This window comes from Bombyx mandarina, chromosome 20 (assembly GCF_030267445.1).
Source record: "Bombyx mandarina strain Sakado chromosome 20, ASM3026744v2".
Taxonomy (NCBI): domain Eukaryota; kingdom Metazoa; phylum Arthropoda; class Insecta; order Lepidoptera; family Bombycidae; genus Bombyx; species Bombyx mandarina.
In genome coordinates, this window is record NC_143226.1 from 8,072,591 (window position 1) to 8,096,118 (window position 23,528).

The window sequence follows — 23,528 nt, forward strand, 5'->3', positions numbered from 1 at the left end:
ACCAGTCAAACGCTTTAAACTAAGCCCTGACCTGCGTAGGTGTCGTCCGGGTCAAAAGTCCTATAAAACCGACACCCAAATATTTTACAACTCTTTAAACAGTTATAGGAACAAGGTACTTCTAAATGAGCACGTTATACGACAGGGTAACCAGCCCCGAATTGGAAATTGTGCCAATCCCATTTCAAAAAGCATTACACGCCAGGGTAACCAGTCCCAAACAGGAAATGCTCAAACTCACAGTCTCCCTCTTCTTAAAAGTATGACCAATGGACAGGGTAACCAGCCCCAAGCTCGCGGTCTTCCTCTTAACAGTAAAACCAAGCCGCAGGGTTATCAGCCCCACAAAGAAGGTCCTAGAGGTAAACAAAAAAACGAACCCGTAAAAGAAATAAGTATATATGAAATTGTCACCCGAAAACGATTCCTACCTTACATTAAGATACATACATCAGTAAACCGAAAACCCCTTACCTTCTTGGTAGATTCTGGAGCGTCAATATGTGTTCTAAGTAAAAAACAAATTAATGACTTTACACAGTTACAAAATAGTTCTATTAGAGTCAAGGGTATAGATACCCAGAAAGAAACCTTAAAGAGTATAGGATGCTTAAACGTACTTTTAACGTTTAACGAGAAATTGGAAATAGCACACACCTTCCACATATTTGACAACATAGATTTACCCTACGACGGCATCATAGGTAACGACTTATTTATGCAACACAAGTGCCGCATTAATTACCAATTAAATTCCCTTGAAATAAACAATCATAACATAAAATTGTCCTTCGACGAACCGTCGTATACACTCGAACCTCGGACCGAGACGGTGATAGAGTGTTCAGTGAAAAACCCCGAATTACAAGAAGGGATTATACTCGATCAACATATATCTAAGTCCCTTCTTGTATCAAACTGTGTTGCTCGAGTAAAAAACAACAATAGAATTAACATAACAGTATTAAATATGTCAGATGAAAAAATTAATTTAAAGGCCAACTTAATGCTTACCCTATTACCGATCAACCTTACCGAAATTGAAAGGATACCAGACTACCCGCCTTCCAATAGCCTCCAAAGATCCCAACAGCTATCCAAACTCTTACGGACATCCCACTTAAACGCAGAAGAACTGTATCACCTGAATGAAGTTTGCCAGCAATATTCTGATATTTTCTACCTACCTGGTGACCATTTGAGCTATACAGATGTAACACAACATGAAATAAAAACAAATACCTCCCAACCAATAAATGTCAAGTCATACCGTTTTCCTGAAATACACAAAGAAGAAGTTAAGAATCAGATAGATAAAATGCTGGAACAACAAATTATCACACCATCGAAATCCCCATGGTCATCCCCTATTTGGGTGGTACCCAAGAAAGAAGATTCCACAGGGAAAAAACGATGGAGAATCGTAATCGACTACCGAAAGTTAAACGATATCACTATTGGAGAAAATTACCCTATTCCTCAAATTAACGAAATTTTGGACCAATTAGGCCAAAGCAAATACTTTACAACTCTAGACCTTGCTTCCGGTTTTCATCAGATTCAGATGTCTCCAATTGATGCACCAAAAACTGCCTTTAGCGTACCGCAAGGGCATTTTCAATTTAATAGGATGCCCTTTGGGTTAAAGAATGCACCCGCCACTTTTCAAAGAACTATGAATACTGTATTGTCTGGACTACAAGGGATACACTGTTTTGTGTATCTTGATGATATTGTAATCTATTCATATGATCTTCCGTCTCACATTGAAAAGTTAAACCTAGTTTTTAATAAACTTCGAAATTTCCGTTTAAAACTCCAGCCCGATAAGTGTGAATTTTTAAGGAAGGAAGTCGCATATTTGGGTCATGTTATCAGTGGCGAAGGAGTTAAACCTAACCCGGAGAAAATTAAAGCTGTAACGCAATTTCCTGTGCCAACGTGTGCAAAAGATATAAAATCATTCCTAGGCTTAGCGTCATATTACCGAAGGTTCATACCTGAGTTTTCAAAGCATGCAAAATCATTGACAAACCTCTTAAAGAAAGATGTCCCATTTATTTGGACTAACACACAACAACTGTCATTCGAATTATTAAAAGAAAAATTAGTAACAGCACCAGTTCTCATATACCCTGACTTCACAAAACCATTTGTTCTAACATGTGATGCGTCGAACTACGCTATCTCAGCTATTCTCTCGCAAGGCGCAGTTGGTAAGGATCAACCTATAGCCTTTGCCTCCAGAACACTCAATAAAGCCGAATGCAATTATAGTGTTACCGAAAAGGAGTGCCTAGCTATTGTTTACGGAACTAAAACATTCCGACCCTACCTTTTTGGACGACAGTTCACCATAATTACCGATCACAAACCTTTAAATTGGCTTTTCAACTGTAAAGATCCCGGATCACGATTGGTCCGTTGGCGCTTGAAGCTGGAAGAATATAATTACGAAATCCAGTACAGAAAAGGCAAAACTAACACCAATGCAGACGCGCTCTCTCGATACCCATTAAATCCATTGCAAAGACAAGTAGACGATAATCATTCAGAAAATGGGCTACCTGACGATCATCCAGAATCGGCTCTTAGAAGCAATACTTCTGATCCCGCAAGAACTGAAGAAGAAGTTCCCCCTCAGTGCTCATCACAACCTGATATTGGAAACTATGACCTACCTGACCTGCAACTACCAGACGACTTTATTTTACCAGAAGACTTAGACCTCCCTGATGATTTTGATATTCCTAGTCCACCATCCTCCGAATCCTGTAATGATGACGATACTTACTCCAAATGCTTGAAATCTATAAATAATAAAACAATGGCATTTGACACCAGTATCAGAGAACATAACGAAAACATTCTAAAAACAAATTCGAAGCACATCGTAATACCTACCTCTATCGACCTAGATGAGTCAAATCGGTACATATCTGAAATAATTGGCAACATCCCTGATTCTAAAGAATTCTTAGCATTAGAAAGAACTTTATATTCATTCATAACAATTGATAAGAACGATGTTAAATATTACTTCCTATTTATCAAAGTTTATCATTATGACAATACAACTTATGACGACGTTTTCAAAAGCCTTAAAAACCTAAAGTCACAATTCTTAATATCAAAAATAAACGAATTCAGTATTACTGATTTTAGTAATCCTTTCGACTGTCACGCCTTCTTTAAAATATATAATATCATATCATATCTGTTTCATAATACAAATATTAGTGTACACATTTACAAGAACACCATAATGTACCCCTCTATGAGCGATATTACCAAAATTCTAAGGGAAAATCATGACATCCCTATTTCTGGCCACTTGGGTTCCAATAGGATGTTAAAGAGAATTCAAGAAAGGTACTATTGGCGGAATATGCGAACTGATGTTGAGAATTATGTCCGTAGCTGCGTATACTGCCAAGCTAATAAAGCACTGCGTCAGACGAACCGCGCTCCAATGCAAATAACTTCCACGTCTACCCAGCCGTTTGAGCGTGTCGCTTTAGACATAGTAGGCCCACTTCCTGAAGCTGGTAATATTAAATTGAAGTTCATCCTAACACTACAGGATGACCTCACAAAATACTCAGCTGCTTATCCAATATCTCAGGCCACAGCAGAAGAAACATCTGAATGTCTAATCCATTTCATCAGTCAGTTTGGTATTCCTAAAACTAGTTTAACCGACCAGGGTACCAATTTTACAGCTGAACTGTTTAAACAAACTTGCAGCTTCCTAAAGATTAAACAGCTGTGGTCAACCCCTTACCATCCACAAACTCAAGGAGCACTAGAAAGGAGTCACTCGACTCTAAAAGAGTACTTAAAGTCATTTGTCGATGAAAATCAGGGCAATTAGCCTCGCTATGTGTACACGGCTATGCTTACTTATAATACTACCGTTCATTCTACTACCAACTTCACACCATATGAACTAGTCTTCGGTCACAAAGCCATTATACCATCTTCCATTTACGACTCTTCTTTGGAATCCACATATAACAGTTACGTTAGAGTCTTACAACAACGCTTACGCCTCTCTAGAGAAAAAGCTATAGAGAATATACTGAAGTCCAAAACTACATCTAAAACATATTATGATAAACACACAAAGATAATGAAGTATAAAGCAGGTGATATGGTATACGTCAAAAATCATTTACGGCTCCGCAAAGCTTTATCACCCATCTGGAAGGGACCCTATAAAGTCATTCGAATCAATGGCAATAACACACTTACCATACTGATGAATAGAAGACATGTAAAATACCATTATGACGAGATTAAACATGCTTAAAACGTAATTCTTAAGATATTATATACTATCATTCCAGAATCATCGCGACCAGTTTCTCCGTTGCAAGAACTGATGTCGTAGAACCTATTAAAGAAAGTGCAGGAATTCATTTTGACCCTTTGGGAATATTACGAGTCTCTAATGATTACCTTCACGTCCTAGTACCCATAGATATTGGGTATATCAAACCCCATATACAAAACATAAGGACTGCTTTAGGTGGTGCTAGAACTCTTTGTCAGCAACATGACCTGAACGTTTCCAAATGTCACAATTTTCTGCAACCCTTAACCTCCCGTCTCGAGGGTATCTTAAGGGATTATGACTCAATATCACACCTGATACCCGAGCGAAATAAGAGATCAGCATGGTTTCCTGGCTTTGGTACATTGTTTAAGCATTTGATTGGCACCATGGATGAAAACGACTCGTTTCGGTATAATGCTGCAATCCAACATTTAGAAAGTAACGATAAAAAATTGTCATCCCTAATTAAGGATAATATTTTAATGACAAACACAGCCTTGAGAAATTATAACGATACACTAAAATTGATTAGTATTAATGAAGCTCGAATGGGTAACGCAATCGAAAACCTTTCAACTGTATTAAATAATATAAGTAATTTACCAAAGGAATTGTATGTAGAGTCTAAAATGAATGAAATTTATAACGAATTGTCTTCTAGTTTACTAACATTATCATTTAAGTTAGACGACATTGTTAACGCGATTATGTTTACTAAAAGCCATTCTATACACCCCTCCATACTAACCCCAAAACAACTCTATGATGAATTAACACATAGCATTAAGGATTTAAATAAGGATAATGAATTACCTATTAGTTTAAGTTTAGATAATATCCACTCGTTGAGCGATGTGAGCCAACTTTCATGTTATTTTATTAATAATAAAATAGTTTTTGTTATTAAAATTCCCCTAGTATATAAGTCAGAATACTTAGTCTATAAGTCTATACCTGTTCCTATACCACACGATGTGGAACATCCAAATTCATATGCTATGATCATTCCTCGTTGTAATCATATAGCTGTAAGTAGAGATAAGTTGACATATGTATGTCTAACCGATTTAAGTACGTGTTCTGAAATTACAAATTCAATCTATATATGTAATAATGTGGACACATATTCTGTCCAAGATGCACCCATTTGCGAAACTGAACTATTATGTAAAATTGTTAATACGCTACCTCAACAGTGTGACACGAGAATAATTCATGGGCATATTGACACATGGCAAGAATTAGTGGGTAATAAGTGGTTATTTGTTAAATCAGTACCTACCAAACTTACCCTTGAGTGTGATTCTCAAGTATCAGAATATAAATTGTTAGGGACCGGTATTTTTAACCTAAAACCAGATTGTAAAGCATATTGTAGAAATAAGGAATTCACCCCTAAGTTTAGTTATAGTATATTAACTACTCCTGTAATTTCCGACTTTAATCTTATAGATAATTCTTGTTGTGACAAATATAAATTTAAACTAACCGAACCTAAATTAGAACCTTTAAAACTGTATGATTTGAATTTAGATAAACTTACAACTGTCTCCAATGCTCAGGTATTGTCAGATATAGATAAAATAATTACGGAACCAGATCCTCTTATAGAGTACAGATCACACTACCCCATTCTTTTATATTGTTTAGTTATTATAAGTTTGATTTTCATGTTTTATAAGATTATTAGGAAATTTGGTAAATGTCCAATATCAAAAAATACTTTTCACCCAAATGAGATCTCGAATGAAGTCCAAGAACAGGAAGAAATACCAATTCCTAGACTTCGAATCTCATCCTGAAACTCATTTAAAATTATAAGTTTCATCTTGTCGGGGGGGTTGTTATATCCCTAACCTGTATAGACTAATGCTTACCAAACACCTTACTCATCATAAGCTCTCTCATAGTGATTTCATGAGAACATACCAGGCTCAGTTCGGGTCAGATATTCATTGAAGTGAGACGTTTACCAATTTTCCTCACTATTTCTAAATTCTTTTATTATAATTAATTATTCATTAAAAATATTGTGTAGTGTCGAATAAATCCTTTTTTAAAAAGAGTTCGGCCTTCTCACTACTAACAGGACGTCTTATCCTTTAGGCCACGACGACTTCAAAACTGTACTGTCTAAACTATGGCTGTTTAATATGACAAAAGTTTCCCGGCTACTTACTTGCTTTCACTAACATAATAACCACTCACATAATTATCGTTAATAAATAACACTAATCATAAAAAGTGAACATTAATTAACGTGAAATAAATAGCTCGAACAAGTCCAGTATGCTTAGTGCGAGTTTTTTAACGTTCTCGATAGCGTAAAAGTTAACTCAAATCTCTATACAGTTGGAACAGCGCCCCTAGCGGCAAAAGTAGTCAAACGTTCCGATTCCATACTTTTCTACTTCTTCTTTTTCTTCACCTTATCCCACTAGGTGGGGTCGGCACAGCTAATTTTACTCTTCAATTCTCTTGTATCAGCCATCAGCTCAACACTCACCATAAAAATTTGCGTTAACTTTTACGCTATCGAGAACGTTAAAAAACTTTTCCCCCTACCTATGCTGATAGCCTTGACAGGCTATATCAGCTTCTCCTTGACGTGTAGGTGAGCTCACGGGGCTCAAACCGGGAGTGTTGCCAACACTAACTCTAGCAAGAGCCGTGCTTCGCAGAATCTACCACCTGATCGGAAACGCGACCTACTGAGAAGATCCAGTGAGAAACTCAGTGGGTTAAACTCGCACACTGAAATGCGACAATCGAATTGTGACGAAACGCCAGTTAAAATTATGTCAGCAACATTAACGTGGCCTCGCGCGATACGACCGAACTGATATTGTAGGCGCTTAGAATTGTTAACTAACTACTTAAATTGGCACACTTCACGGAAGTTTCCAGATATTTATTGATGTTCAAGCACTTTCAAAGTTTCCGTTTCGTTATATAACTTTCTAACGAAATAGGTGCACACGTATCGCATCTTCACGGATGATTTGAATAAAGTAACTAAAATCAAATACGCAAAAATTTTAATGGCTGCCCTCTGCCGCCGGCCCTTCTCAGTGGGTCACGATTCCGATCCGGTAGTAGTTTTTTTTTATTGCTTAGATAGGTGGACGAGCTCACAGCCCACCTGGTGTTAAGTGGTTACTGGAGCCCATAGACATCCACAACGCAAATGCGCCACCCACCTTGAGATATAAGTTCTAATGTTTCAAGTATAGTTACAACGGCTGTCCCACCCTTCAAACCGAAACGCATTACTGCTTCACGGCAGAAATAGGCAGGGTGGTGGTACCCACCCGCGCGGACTCACAAGAGGTCCCACCACCAGTAATTCTCCGAAGCACTGCCCTTGATGGGACTAGTGTTAGCAAATTCTCTCAGGTTGAGCCCGTGAGCTCACCTACCCATTCGGGCGTAGTTGAAATAGCCTCTTAGGCTACCGGCAAATAGGTAGAAAAAAAAGTGTAATTAAGTAGGTAGGTACATGCGCTCCGTCTTGAGTGTGGGACAGCCGTTATACCATATTTTATACCTAGACCTCATGCCTTAACGTGACACGGAAACAGTAACACTATGGGAAATAGCATGAGATCTATTCCACTTTAATTTACGCTTCCAAAATCCTGATCACAAAGTATGATCGCTAATAAACCACAATAAGCTCATGTCGACCGTGGCTGAGGAATCAAAGAACCACTTAGTTGTCATATTTCGTGTCAACTCAAGCAAATTACTTCAAAACTCAAAGAAATCAAGCAAAGAGTCGATTCGTGGAAATGATCGAAGAATTGTAAAAAAACTCCCGAAGCGAGCGCTTTGGACAAACGAGTGGGCACTCGACTTTTACCGAACTTTGTAATTAATTCTCTTTACGTGGAGTACCTTGAAGAGCTTTTAGTGAGGCTTTTTTAACGATTAACCTTATTTTAAATTCATTTTCACTTATTTTAAAGCCATTTCTACTAATTAAACCTGCTTCTAATTATTTATTTCAAAACCGTTGGAGGGTGCCGTTCGGTTCAAAGCTCGGTGCAAAAATATTAAAAAATCACGTAAAGTTTACGTAATAAAAGTAAAAACCTATCTTTACTGTTTTACGATACTTTAGGAATCCCATTTTGTATAATAATGTAATTTTCAAAGCTCCAGCCGCTCATTTACGAGTAGTTCTCTATTGAAAATGCCAATTTGTATATGGACGTCGTAGCTTTGAAGTTGTTAAGGTCTATATTATAATTGGAGTGTCGCGGATCAGTTCCTGTACATTTAGATTCGTAAAGTCACTGGCGTATGCAACGTTGGGCCGCGCGATGGACCCTAATAGCTGCACCAAGGAGCCAGTACCTTTGTAATGTACATTTATTCAGGGAAATTCATGGTACACTACCACAACTTTATGGTCGAGTACATTAAGCGTCGCTACCGGACCCAAGCTGTGATTTTAGCCTGTATTGTGCATGCTGGAGTAATTAATATATATTGTTTATTGAACTAAAAAAACCAAGAACTTATTTCTACACTTAAAATTATTATAATTATTTCGAGCCTGCAAAGAGAAACAACATTGCAAAGCTATTGCTTCAATATTGAAACCTTTTTTAAATCTAATCTAATCTATTTTTTTTTTAAATAAGCGCGTTATCTCTTTGATTGTACAAAGCCAGAGAGCCTTTTTTTTCAATTATAGACTGAACATAGCTTCTACCATAGATAATAATATTATATTAGTCGAAGCTAATGCGCGGGAAATTTAAACAGAATGAGGGGCCAAGAGAGATTCATTTACATATACTAGACAAAAATATACTAATAAAAGGAAATATGCAAGTGCTCTGCTAATTTAATATGATGACAGGAGCGGCAAGCCCATTATTTCACCCGCTGCGCACAAGACTGCGTCGAAGAGCACTCGCGTCCACCGCTGACCCACCCCATTAAGATCTTTGGTACTTTAAAACGCGTTGAATTGCTTTCCTGCTGTGCTATGTAATTTTAAAACTCAATATGGCTCTGTAAACGGCAACACATGCCAGCAGACACACGCCATACATGACCCTCGCTCCACCCCACAGGGGAGTTTATATTAGTATTTAAAATTGAAGTATCTCGATATCGATGTGGCGGTTTGTTAACTTCCTGTACTAATTATTCTTCACTAAAACCAAACAGATGTGTTTATCTGTCCGTCTGAATGTTTGGTTTGGATTAATCTTAGGTATAGGTTAAGTCATTCTAACAAGATTTTCCTTGGCTGGTAGATGTTCCAATGATTCATGAACTGTTAGTCTATTAAATTCTAAATCTGGCTATCATTTTAGAACACAGCGGCTACTTAGTGAGCTGGGCTCCCACATTCCACCATATTAAAAAGTACCATTAACGTAAGTGGTTTTAAGAGATGAGTAAATTGAAATCGTAGAGGTCCAAAGGGTAAGACGCCCGGTGCTCTTACTTCGAGCGATGCGGCTGTGCCGGTACTTAAATCCTGCAGACAAGTACCAATTTTTCTAATGGAATATTCTACGATAAAAGAATAACATCTATACTAATATCTAAATCTACAGTGGTTTTTACGGATGTTCCGTTATAACTACTGAACCATGCATCCGATTGACTTGAAACGTGGTATCCATGTAGAAAATACATGTACTTAATAATAATGTTAATTTTAAATACCCAGCGAAGCGGACGGGTACATCTAGTGGTGTAATAAAAATCAAACCAGCCAAAAATATAATTTAAGTAATCACTGGCGTCTTATGGGACCGGTTGGGAAGGAACCACAATTCCGCATTTTTCCGCCGCACAGCATTAATGTATTCCAACTGGAAGAGTGGGATACCCGTTATACTATACGATTGTGACATGGGCCTCATGTCTAACCACTTAATACTATGCGGACTGTGAGCGCATTTATCCGTCGTAGTAATTAAACAATTATAAACGCTAAATCAGTCGCTAACAAAGACAGCAGTTCATTGGAGCGTCCAATCCGCAGCGCTATCACATATTTCAGACAATTAGCAGAAGACAAATATTGTGCAAATATTGCTGTCAGCTGTCAATTTCGTAATACGGACTTACCACAAATAAGCAGATCGCGAATCATCACTAGTGCTTCTGCAGAGCGATTTGTGAAACTTTAGTGCATTCTTTTCCATACAACTAAGAAGAATTGACATACAGTCGGTATTACAGATGCTTTTGTCTGCCAACCAACAGCAGATGTATAGTAGTATATTTATAAAGAAGTAGATTCGTTCGCGAAGCAGCTGCTTTTGAGTTGTTAGGTCTCCTACGGAGGCGCTCGGACAGTTGTTAGCAAATCCCACCCCTCCTGGCTGAGCCTTTGCTCGCCCACCTGTCCTGGTGAAACTGGAAAGGACTTTTTACTGGTGGTAGGACCTCTTGTGAGTCCGCACGGGTAGGTACCACCGCCCTGCCTATTTCTGCCGTGAAGCAGTAATGCGTTTCGGTTTGAAGGGTGGGGCAGCCGGTGTGACTATACTAAGACCTTAGAACTATATCTCAAGGTGTGTGGCGCATTTACGTTGTAGATGTCTATGGGTTCCAGTAACCACTTAGCGCCAGGTGGGCTGTGAGCTCGTCCACACATCTAAGCAATAAAAAATAAAAATAAAAAACTTCGAGCAAACAGTAATCCTTCCTTCATGAAACAAAAGTAAAACTAGCGTTGCGCACATCATATGCGTGTTTAATTTATATGGTATAATTGTTTCTTCTTACGTATATATGTTTTTTTTATTACATGAATGCTTTTCGTTTTGCGCGTAATTTATATATTAATACGTGAAGCAAAAACTTTGTATCCCTTTTTACGAAAATTGCGCGGACGGAGGAGTATGAAATTTTCCACACTTATAGAGAATATAGAGAAGAAGTGCACAATGCTACTATTTTTTTTAAATAGTGCATAAAAGATACATTAAATCAATAAAGAAAACATTACACACACTACATACCATGTATTTGACGCACACACGCATGCATACTATTTATTGTCAAACTTTTGTTCTTGACGTCTGTTGTCAAATTGAGATTAAATATTGTTTGTCTTTATTAATATTTTTTTATAGTGTAGCCCGAAATTTGTGATTATAGAAGTATAAAATACAATCATAATAGTGTACAAACTGACAATTTCAATTAATTATAGTCGAATTTCGACTACTGCGGGACCTATAGTGTATTACAAATATGTTATTGCACTACACGAGTGCTTAGCTTCCGACTTATGTGTGTGATTAGTGCGATTTTCTTAACGTTCTCTAAGGCGAGCAAGCAAGAGCAGATATTTTGCAATTTCGTTTGTCAGATTTGCGACACATTTTGTATGTGGTGCTAAATTGTTGCAAACTATCCGCAAGTGTAAGTCTGCAGGTTACGCGCGGCGTGGAGCTCCTCCTGCAATGAACAGAGCCATTCCCTACACGCCTGCCCTGCGCTTTATGTACTTCGGTACCCTTGAGATTCTACTACCGTTGTCGGATACGAATATATGTTCGAGAAACTTCTCTAAAATACACGAAGGATATTTCGTCTCACTGATTGCGATACGCAGCTTAATGCAGGTTCAATTGTAATTGAGGAAATCGTGGAGCAGCTGAACCGAACCTGGTACCGTTAGGTCACTGAACTCTAGAACAGTGAGATCACAATGTAGATCTCATCCGAAGTAAACTAACCATTAGGCGAGATTGAACTGTAAAAGGAATTTTCATTCACGTCTACGAGTAACGGAATGCGAACAAAAGTTTAATGGTTATATCACTTCGCAAAAGCGGCACGACACGAGGACCCTCTCATCGTGGCCGCCGGTAACTACATTCCCGATCCTGCGGACAGAATGGAAAGCAGTCGACGTCGCCCCAAACACGTCACCTCGGATCCTCCCGATCCACTAACGGTGCTTTTAGGTACCACAAGCACCGGTCACCGTCCTCGTCGAACCCGTCGCTTGCGACGAAGGGCTCGACGAGCGAACTAACCCATAGACACAGCCCACTGAGTTTCTCGCCGGATCTTCTCAGTGGGTCGCGTTTCCGATCCGGTGGTAGATTCTGCGAAGCACGGCTCTTGCTAAGGTTCGTGTTAGCAACTTCGTCAGGTTTGAGCCCCATGAGCTCACCTACTAGTTAAGGTTCCGCTGGAATAGCCTCTCAAGGCTACCAGCTAAGGTAGGAAAAAAAAATGGTTAAACTTATTTGGTACGAGCTCACAGCTCACCCGGTGCTCAGTGAGTCAGTCAGCGGAGACAATGGACTTCACCTGTGTAACTGTATCTGGCCTTAATCTTAAAATAATGTATCATACTATAACCTCTATGGTAAGAATGGTCAGGCAGTATAATGATTTGGCTAAATGTCACGGTGACCTTGATATTGATATCTTTGAACCTAGACTCAGGGGATTTGTCAGATGTGTGAAGGATATCCTATTTAACAATGGCTAGTTATCAATATTTGTAATTTCAATTGTGTTTTCAATAGCCAGAGCTATGTACATTAATATGGATTTGCTGAGTGCACATACTATTTAGATTGCAATCCAGATTAGATCTAGGCACTACTTGTACGATTTAGCTAATATGTACTGTAATGATTGTAACTTGTTTTGTGCATCAATAAATAAATAAATAAAATCGTATTGTAATAATGGTCTTCATAACCCTGACACTTTGCCGAAGAAGAAGGGGACGTTTGGAATCGATGCGCGCAAGCTGATGTCTTATCAGTTTAGTTCATAGAATAACTGGGGATGCGTGCACTGCGTGTCCGGTCTCGAACCGGCGATGTCTCTTCCGAGGCCACTGTGCCACGTGCGAGTTAAATCTCGGGTTAGCACGAGTGACTCTCAAGAAGCGATCCCCGGGGAGAATGGAATCGTACTAAACCCCTCGAAACCTCGTTAAGGAGGGAAGCCCTCGCTGCCTTTCATGTTTGGATTGCTTAAATAAGATCAAATACATTTGCGAGGACTCGCATGAAATGTATTAATGTTTACTCCGTCTTAATATTGAAAACAAGGTTATATGGATCTCAAAGTGTTTTTATGGGTTTGCACGATTCCTTTGCCGCTTTGATTTTTTATAACACAACTAAGTACATGTGGGCCGCGGTGAGGTCGCGGTGCTCGAAATTCAAAAACAAGAAAAATAACAAAACCTTTTTAAATATTTTCTCCTTTGAAATATTAAAAAAAATTACTTTGCTTGCTAAGCGATGACAATATCCAACAAAAGTTTCAAGTAAAACTATAGGACCAAAAAGACACATTCCTGAAATAAAAGACGAAAAAATTTTTTTAACACACACACAGACATTATTTTATGGTACTTATCCGCGACGAGATATGACAAAACTTAGAAATATGAATCCCTTCAGTATCGATAAACGGCGTACGTATTACTGAACTATTAGAGCTCAAACAATTGGCCAGCTTTGATTTTGCACAGAGTACCCTAGAGAGTGAACCATGTAATGTCCACAGACACGTGGGCTCCGTCGATGTGAGAAGGTCTCGAGTCGTTGAACGGATGTCATCTTCTCAATTACACAAGTCCCGCATGACTTACGCGAGTCTGGTGTTCGCTCACGCGGCCCGCATATACATAGACACCCTCCAAATTCCTAGAATCTCGTTTTTGCAGGTTAGCCGTCGGAGCTCCGTGGTTCATGAGGAACGTCGACTTACACGACGATTTGAACCTCGAATCGATCAAAGAGTACATGAAGTCCGCGTCGGAACGTTACTTCGATAAGGCAATGCGTCATGATAATGGCCTTATCATTACCGCCGCTGACTACTCCCCGAATACTGATCATGCAGGAGCCAGTCACCGTCGTCGCCCTAGACACGTCCTTACGGATCCATCAGATCCAATAACCGTTGCGTTAGACGCCTTCTGCTCTAACAATAAGAGTAGAGACCCCGGTAATGATAATCGTCGAACTTGGCAAAGAGTACGACGTGCAACCTAACCCATGTATCAGCCCGCTGAGATTCTCGCCGGATCTTCTCAGCGGGTCGCGATTCCGATCGGTTCATTCCGAAGCAGCTGCTCTTGAGTTGTTAGGTCTCTCTTGAAGGCGCTCGGGTAGCTGTTAGCAAATCCCACCCCTCTGGCTTAGCCTTTGTTCGCCCACCCATCCTTGTGAATCTCGAAAGGCCTCCGGGCCACCAGTAAACCCTCAATCATGAAAAAATACACAAGTAAAACAGTTGAATACTTACGGGTCGTGAGTGGTTTGCGGAGGGGCCGTGGAGGGGGGGCGGGGCGCGGCGCAGGCGGGCCAGGGCGCTGAGCAGCCCGTCCGTGGTCACGCCGCACCCGTCATCTGGACCACAAGACACACGCGTGTTAACTAATACCATTTGCCTGTGCCGAAACGATAACGAGGTGAATGACCCAGAGCCTCAGCTAATGTTTGTATAGCTTTGTTTTATATAGTGCTACGTTGTCTGGGATCATCATGTGAGGGGGTTTATCTCTAATGTGTTCTTCTAACGGCGGTCCCTTTACACCGCTCGCAAAAATTGATTTGATTAGCTGCTTCTACAGCGCGCAGGTCTGTCTGGTCGATGTACGACGCTAGGACCTTGGATACGTGTTTCCATATTACCATAAGTACTTCGAACGAATGGAGTCAAAGGTTTTTGTGAAAAATCTTATTCCCTTTTCATATTCACTTAATGCCGTTACACAATATAATTCCAAAGGTAAATATGAATTTTATAAGAATTCCCTAAGGAGCGGGCAAGGTGTTTATGAAGCCAGTATAAATGACATTAAAACACACAACAAAATAGAGACGTCTCATCAAATTTCTTCCAACGTCCAGAGCCTTAAAATTTCCCCGTGGGATAGATAGGAGCTATCTCATCTGCGCCAACTAAAAAAGGCCATAAACCTTCCACCACGACCCAGGCTATTTGAAAGAAACTGGAATACGGCTACAATAACACTGCATACAGTTTTAAGGTTATTCTTTGTCATAAAATGGATTATATCGCTTTGAAATTGATATATCTCGGTCCGAAAGAAGCAAGATGGCGGTATACGCGTGATGTCGACGGACTCCACCGCTTATCTCCAAACGCGCCGCCACCTCGTCCACTCCTCTAGACGACAATATACAACCGAACCAAACCAAGATTACCATCTTAAATTTACCCGTGATTATTTTAATGAATGCGCTACAATTTGATTCCGTGTTTATACGAATCACTCTGTACATGTATTTACAAATGACTTCCAAGACAAGTGAATAACATCGCGTATGTAAAACAAGCCCGCACAAGTCCTGTCGTTCGATACTCATTGCCTTTATGCGGAACGTATGGCTACTTCGCGGCAGAACCAAATATAGATTGTTATAGAGCTTACCTATTAAATGAAGTTTGGAAAGTAAAAAATCATTATGAATCGTTAGAGGCGGCCCGCGCGTCGCCCGGGAACAATTAAATAACAATTTTGTTATTTTTAAAGCACTCTCACGAATGCATTCATTAGTTTTCTTGAAGCTATCATAGTGAACAAATGAATAAATTGCTAATCCTCTTGCACAATGGCAGACCGTCAAATAAGCACGGTCGTAGCCGTTTGAGTATTTAATGTTACTAGTGTTCCCGCGGTAGTCGAAATTCAACTATAATTACCTAATTGAATTTATAAGTTTGATCATTATTATCATGGTTCTATTGTCAAAGACTTCACACTTATAATCACAGATTTCACCAAGACTACATTATAGACGAATAATATTAAAGACAAACAATATTAATCTATTCTCAATTTGAGTACAGACTTAAAGCAATAACAAAAGTTTGACAATAAACGAAAAGTATATATGTTTGGGGAGATATATACGACAAAGGGAAGATCTTCCACCGAGCGGGTGATATTGCTCGGTAGACCGACGGTCCCCATGTTGTTGTTCAGAACTTGTATATATGCAAGCTTATCTTGAAAACGTCGTAAGCGAGATTCAGACATCTGTCAATTATCTTGCGTTGTATGATGGCTACCCGCCACATATGCGAGTGTGTGGGTGTGTCAAATACATTGTAGTGTGTGTCATGTTCATTCATTGCATTCTGCACTACCTCTCTATATCTATACTAATATTATAAAGAGGAAAGATTTGTTTGTTTGTTTGTTTCGAATAGGCTCCGGAACTACTGGACCGATTTGAAAAATTCTTTTTCCATTAGAAGCCGACATTGTCCCTGATGAACATAGGCTACTTTTTTTTAATTTTTATTTATTTTATTTTTTTGGTTTCATGTGTGTTTTAATGTTTCCGAAGCGAAGCGAGGGCGGGTCGCTAGTTCTCTATAAGTGTGGGAAATTTCATACTCCTCCATCCGCGCAATTTTCGTAAAAAGGGGCACAAAGTTTTTGCCTTCACGTAATAATATTATATAGATTACATCAGTTTGAATCTCGTGCGTTTCATTAATTTTCTGCAGTCGCCTTGACAATTATTTTTAAGCTTTCTAGGGAATCTGGGTTGTAAAGTTTCAATCTTCATAATGTTAGTTTGAAACGTTAGTCCGTAACAGTCGAGAGCCTGCGGACGGCAACGGAACGAACGTCTCCACATAAATTACGTTTTCTATGAATTAAAATCACCATGTCATATGTCTATTACGTGTACACCTGTGCGCGCCAGTGGGTACGTTGTGGTATTGTCAGTGGCAGTGTGTAGTGTGCATACGCCGTTTTTTTTTTTTCATTGCCTAGATGTGTGGACGAGCTCACAGCCCACCTGGTGTTAAGTAGTTACTGGTACCCATAGACATCTACAACGTAAATGCCGTCACCTACCTTAATATAAGGTATATTTACAACGACTGCCACGGCCTTCAAACCGAAACGCATTACTGCTTCACGGCAGAAATAGGCGGGCGGTGATACATACCCGTGCGGACTCACAAGAGGTCCTACCACCAGTAATTACGCAAACTATAATTTTGCGGGTTTCATTTTTATTACACGATGTTATTCCTTCACCGTGGAAATCAATCGTGAACAATTGTCAAGTACGTATTTCATTAGAAAAATTGGTACCCGCCTGCGGGATTCGAACACCGTGGCATCGCTATATACGTATGCACCAGACGTCTTATCCTTTAGGCCACGACGACTTGTAAAAGTCGTGTAAGTCTGTGAGCATGTTGCGTGCCGTGCAGTCTCATTCCACCTGACAGACCTACGTCACGTCACGTCACGTCAAGAACATCCACATCGGAAACCCGGACGTACACCGTGTCGCGAAGTAACGCCAATTTAAGAATAAACTTCAAATTTCAGGGCTCAAGAATATTAACTTGGTTGAAAGCAGTGCTTCCCAACCTTTCTTGTGCCATGCCCCACTGTCACATTTCTAAAATTTTAATGCAATACATAATTTTTAACTTTAAAAATTTGATTTGTTCACTTAAGAAACACAAATATTCAAAGTATCCTAAAACCTTAGGAAGAAATCACTATGAAATTGTTATCAAAACACAGTAAGTAATATTTCAAAAGACATAATAAAAAAATGAAACTCAAATTCTAAATAATATTTTAATACAGATTTTCTATATTAATTTAGTGCCATTGCTTCCCTTCATTATCAAATTGCACTCTTGTGGGGCGTGGGCTAAACGTTGGGAAACACCGGTCTAAAGTATCCAAAATGAAACCACACAAACCAACTCAATATCTCAGCTAAACGTCGAGTGCACACGACACAAACAATAATTTGTACTGTGTGCAATTTAATTATAACTTTTGAAGTCCGGCCGGACTGGCTCGATGTTGGGAGTTGTTCGCTTCGACTCCGCTCTTGGTATTTCCCTATTTATAAAATCTATCAATTCTATGGTTCGGCGTGGAATAATGTTGGTTCTACCCGCCTTGTTTTGTTCGCGGGCCAATTTTTTAATACATGAAGCGGCCGGTTCTCGAATGTCTTCGTATTCCATTGCGGGTTCATATAGATGTAATTATATTCCATTTACGTTAAGGTTCGCGTTTCGACTATGGGAATGATTCCTTTTTTCTATATATTTTTTCCTACCTAGCTAAGAGCCTTGAGAGGCTATATCAGCGTAACCTTAACTAGTAGGTGAGCTCACGGGGCTCAAACCTGACGACGATGCTAACACGAGCCCTAGCAAGAGCAGTGCTTCGCAGGATCTACCACCGGATCGGAACCGCGACTCACTGAGAAGATCCGGAGAGAAACTCAGTGGGCTGTGTCTGAGGGTTAATTTACTTGTCGAGCCCTTCGTCGCAAGCGACGGGTTCGCCGAGAACGATGACCGGCTTTTTTCTATAACGTAGCCAGTGAGGCGAGATATCAAGATGAGATGCTTGGCAGCCCCTGCAGTTGATAAAACGTCTTAAGAGTAGATGGGGTAGGATGGAATTAGTGCGTGAGTGCATGACCCGCTTAACATCAATTGAATCCTGAGCTTGTCTTAGCATTGACACTAACAAGTATTCACTCACACGACTAGTCTCACATATTACGTGACGATGATGTATTAAGATCACCTGAAATCCTGTAACACCTTCGCTCTCGTTAATGTAAACATTGAATATGTAAATGATTATACGGTAACGCCGAATTAATCCTTATTGAAGAGAAGGTAAGGTCTAAAGTAAACAGGGACTTGATTATTTATTATTGACCGACTTCAATAAATGAGGATGTATTTGTACAACTAAGCTTAGCTTATTCTGGTAGCAGATTAACCATCACCACGTTATTAGGTATTATAAGCGTCAATAGACTAGCAAATTACTGCGAGGCATGACAATGACCATGACTCTATTTAGGTCACTGTCACAATGCACGCACAGATAGTTGCACAGATAAATTCAAGTGTTTGGTCTGTGGTTTCATAACAAAGCTTCTTCACGGTATAGTATTAAGTCCAATCCGAATGTCAGTTCAGATCTTGTATACGCAAATATGTACATAAGATTATCTCGTCATTGTTTTTAGCGAGTTTTAAGTATTTCAAATAAGAAGAAAATAAGTAAAAAACCTTTTTATTTTAGTACTTTAATGGGTTTTCAACAATTAATTATCTAAAGCGGTATAAACAACCCTAATGCTTTAAGAATACGGTCAAAATTCGGTATAACATAAATAACACAAAACTAAACAATTGTAGCCACATTTTAAATGTCGTAAATATACAAAATTGAACCTTATGAACGTGGGCTTGCAGCTGACATTCCTTTTGAAGAGTGCATCGATTAATACCTGCACAAAAAATTGTCAACTTATGTGGTCAGGTTCAAATAATTGAATGGAGGTATATTTTATCAACAAAACCACATGTACCTTGGGCATCAGCAAGACCCTGAGCATATGTGTGTATTACTTATATATCCAGCGTTTGAAACTCATCATAATTACGGATACATTAGCATTAAGTACAAGAGATTTATTCACAGCCACAGCTAAAAAATGTTCTTTTCAATAATTAAATTACAATATTAACGCGATACAAAAACTAAAAAAAAACCACAACACAATTGTCCCATTGTTACATTACGGGGAAAACAGTATTTAACGTCCTTGTTTTTGTAGACAATCAAACAAAGACGGCGAGGTGACAGTCTTGAAATAATTATGATGATGAAGGGGAGACCGATGATTGGCCGACCGGCCTTGTGGCTTCCGTATCCAAGGCCACCATGTCGTTCCCTTTACGAAGACTGGGAGTCTCGAATATAAGAGACAGAAATTCGACTACTACTAATAGCCCAAAACACGTCATTCCGGATCCTCCCGACCCATTAACGGTGCTTTTAGGTACCACAAGCACCGGTCACCGTCCTCGTCGAACCCGTCACTTGCGACGAAGAGCTCCACGAGCGAATTAACCCACAAATACAGCCCACTGAGTTTCTCGCCGGATCTTCTCATTGGGTCACGTTTCCGATCCGGTGGTAGATTCTGCAAAGCACTGCTCTTGCTAGGGCCAGTGTTAGCGAAGCCGCCAGACTGAGCCCCATGAGCTCGCCCACACATTCGCTGAATCTGGTATAACACCTCGAGGTTATCAGCATAAAACGGACCTTTAATTACAAAGATAAATGTCCGAAATGTCGCTTAAATAAATAGCTTTTCACACCTCAATACATGTACATATATGCAAGTTTATGTTGAACATGTCATTGGTTCGCTTCAGTTTATCGTTTTTCTATCTTGTCTATTCTGTGACAGCTATTTCTACGCCGCATTTCATATTAGATAGGCAAGCGGACACTCGTCACTAAGATCCTCTGACGTCACGTAGAGTGGGACTCCAATAAACTTAAGCGGTAGATAGAAATTCAGCTATGCCTCTGGCATTCGCTGTTAATATCGTTCAATGATCGCTCATCATTTAGTGTCATCATCATATTCACCTGACTTCAAATACAATAAACAATGTAGTCGCCTAGTAAGGCAAGAAAAACACGAGTGCTCGGGTCGTGGCTCATCGTCGCTCATTAAGATAGCCAGGAACCGCGATGCCCTAACAAAAACATTTAGTTAGTGCAATGATTATACTTATAAACAAGATTAGATATTCACCGTAACGTTACAAAACAAAGAGACCGTACACGCTCCTTCCTATTAGTCACTCATTGTAAAATCAATGAAATCATATTATAAATGTGACTCAATTGAAACATGTAAATTCGTTCAAAACTAGTCAGTGCTAGTCGGTACGTCTGCCAGTCTTATAGCTTCGCTCTCATCAATAGTCAGTTTGGCATTGACCGGTGACTGGAGCGTACGTACTGTCGCACTTTGGGCGACCGCGAACGATCAACATATTTACGATTCATTTCGCAATTATTATAATGTTTTAACTTAATGTTTTCATGACAATGTGGCTAAAACTATTACTTTGGACTTTTGTGTGCGGTGTTTGGACTAGGAACATTGAGAATCGTGAAACATCGACCGATGTCGATCAAAGTTATGGACAGAGAGACAACGAGACTTATCGGGATGAACACAGATATTATAGACGACGTAATGAAACAGATATGAGCGTGGATCACTCGAACGAGAACAATGATAGCACAATCTATAAAGGTCCGCAAAACAGAATACTATGGAACAGGGGTGACGTAAACATTAAACCGGTCACAGAAAGCATCACAGACGGCTATAATAACAACACGTATAAACAAAAACACACTACTCGCAGCTTCTACGAGGAAATTACTCCGTTCACAAACAGGCCAATTAAACTTAATACAGATATCGATACAGAGAAAGTTATTGATAAAAAAATAGAGGATTTCGGTCCAAAGGTGGCTTACAGTGAATCGCAAGGCGATCGCGATCATCTCAAAGAAAGCGTGACACACATGCATGACCATGACCCGGTTGGACAGATAGACCACGGAAAGAAACCTGTAAACCAATTTGTTAACACATCCCCAAGGTCCGGCAATGACTTTAAATCAGTGAAGGACAATGAGGTGTCTTCACGGCCGTTGAATGGTTCGGAAGATGGTTCAGGGCAAGACAAATGGATCTGGGGTGAGAGTAGTACCAAACCCACATCAATCGTGACTCCGGCAGTGGACGACAGAGCCGCGTTCTCAGGTGATAAGTGCCCCACAGGACAAGTTAGGTTTAATGAGAGGTGCGTGGACGTCGACTGATCAGAAGCATTCATTCGCCAAACATCACAACCACTATTTGAACACCATGATGACTGTCGCAACGCAGTTTGGGAAATCGCTCATTTAATATACAAGTGGCACTATAACTATAGCTTTTACCACAGAATTACAAGTAATTAATAGTATTACAATTATAAATACTTGATTTATAACTATTTTTTTACGTTCGGTTTGCATTTGATCTACGACAGACCGACGATGTCGCGCAGGTAAACATTAACAAAGTTGTACACCTCAGTTGCGTTCACAATTCTGTGTCTATACGTTTTATGAATTAACTAGTTTCTGAGTTGTAATAACAACCGAAAGACAGTTTAAATCTATACTAATATATAAATGTACAGTGGTTTTTACGGATGGTCCGTTATAACTACTGAACCATGCATCCGATTGACTTGAAACTTGGTATCCATCTAGAAAATATGTGTACTTAATGTATAGGCTAATATTTGTATGAGTGTTGGACTCCCTAATAATAATGACAATAAATAATAATGTTAATTATAAATGCTCAGCAAAGCGGGCGAGTAAGGCTGGTATTAAATAAAATCAGTAAATTGTTAATCGAATTTTAATTGTGAATTGTATTTGCGCTGGAGAATTTATTTAAGAAAGCTTTGTGTTGATTAAGCCGCCAAATTTAAATTTCCACAACACATTTCGAGCTGGGTCCACGTTGTTGTCCATGGGCTCCGATCAGCAGTCATCACAAGGTCCGCCGTGAGATCATTTACTAATACTTGTCTGAGAACTTATCGTAAGTGGATTAAATTAGTTATATGTACAAGTATATTAGGTATATGTTATAATGAAGCTTACCCTTAGTAACGAAGTAAGAAACTTGTTAATGTTACCTAAAATGGACCTGGGAGGGACCGTTGAGAGCTGTGTTGAGCTCTATAGTAACTATGTGTTTAATTGACCGGGTTTTCTTACGTATCGAAAAGAGCTGTAGTTGCAGGATGCTGTGCGGATCTGACTGTGTCTAGGTGAAGGTCAGATGTGAAACTTTTTATCTTCCTCTATTTACTCTAAGATAATGTGGAATGATTTTTTCCTCCCTACCTTCTTGCTAGTGGCCTATGGGGCTATTCCCGCTACGTGCGGACGGGTAGGTGAGCTCATGGGCTTAACCTGAGAAAATTTGCTAACACTAACCCTAGCAAGAGCAGCGCTTCGCAGAATCTTCTAGTGGATCAAAATCGCGACCCACAGAAGATCCGGCGAGAAAATCAGTGCGCTGTATCAATGGGGGTAATGTTTAGCCTACTAAGCCAAAGATAGAAATCTTCTTGTTGAAAAAATTATGAATGGGTCTTTATATACTTTTTTGTTACTATTAAATACTTTTTTGTGTTGTTTGTTAATAAAAAATCAATTTAAATAATGAAACTGTGATTTCATTTAAATGTAAACAAATATCTATATATTAATACGTGAAACAAAAACTTTGTA

General features: G+C 39.4%; 2 protein-coding genes across 5 annotated transcripts in view; one reads left to right on the plus strand and one right to left on the minus strand.

Annotated features, from left to right (window-relative positions):
- LOC114249434 (uncharacterized) overlaps nt 1-23,528 on the minus strand; it is a 152,219-nt gene that overhangs the window by 100,571 nt on the left and 28,120 nt on the right. For all 4 annotated transcript variants that reach the window (XM_089735971.1, XM_089735972.1, XM_089735970.1 and 1 more), the window contains exon 2: nt 14,609-14,712. The gene's annotated coding sequence lies outside the window, so the exon portion shown is untranslated. The remainder of the gene's footprint in view (nt 1-14,608; nt 14,713-23,528) is intronic.
- LOC114249433 (uncharacterized) lies at nt 21,258-23,457 on the plus strand. The gene has a single exon (XM_028183017.2). The coding sequence runs from the start codon at nt 21,258-21,260 to the stop codon at nt 22,050-22,052; it is 795 nt and encodes a 264-aa protein (XP_028038818.2). The 3' UTR covers nt 22,053-23,457.

What these genes read in the sequence shown, in the direction of transcription:
- LOC114249433 (XM_028183017.2), top strand. Translation starts at nt 21,258, where the DNA reads ATGACAATGTGGCTAAAACTATTACTTTGGACTTTTGTGTGCGGTGTT.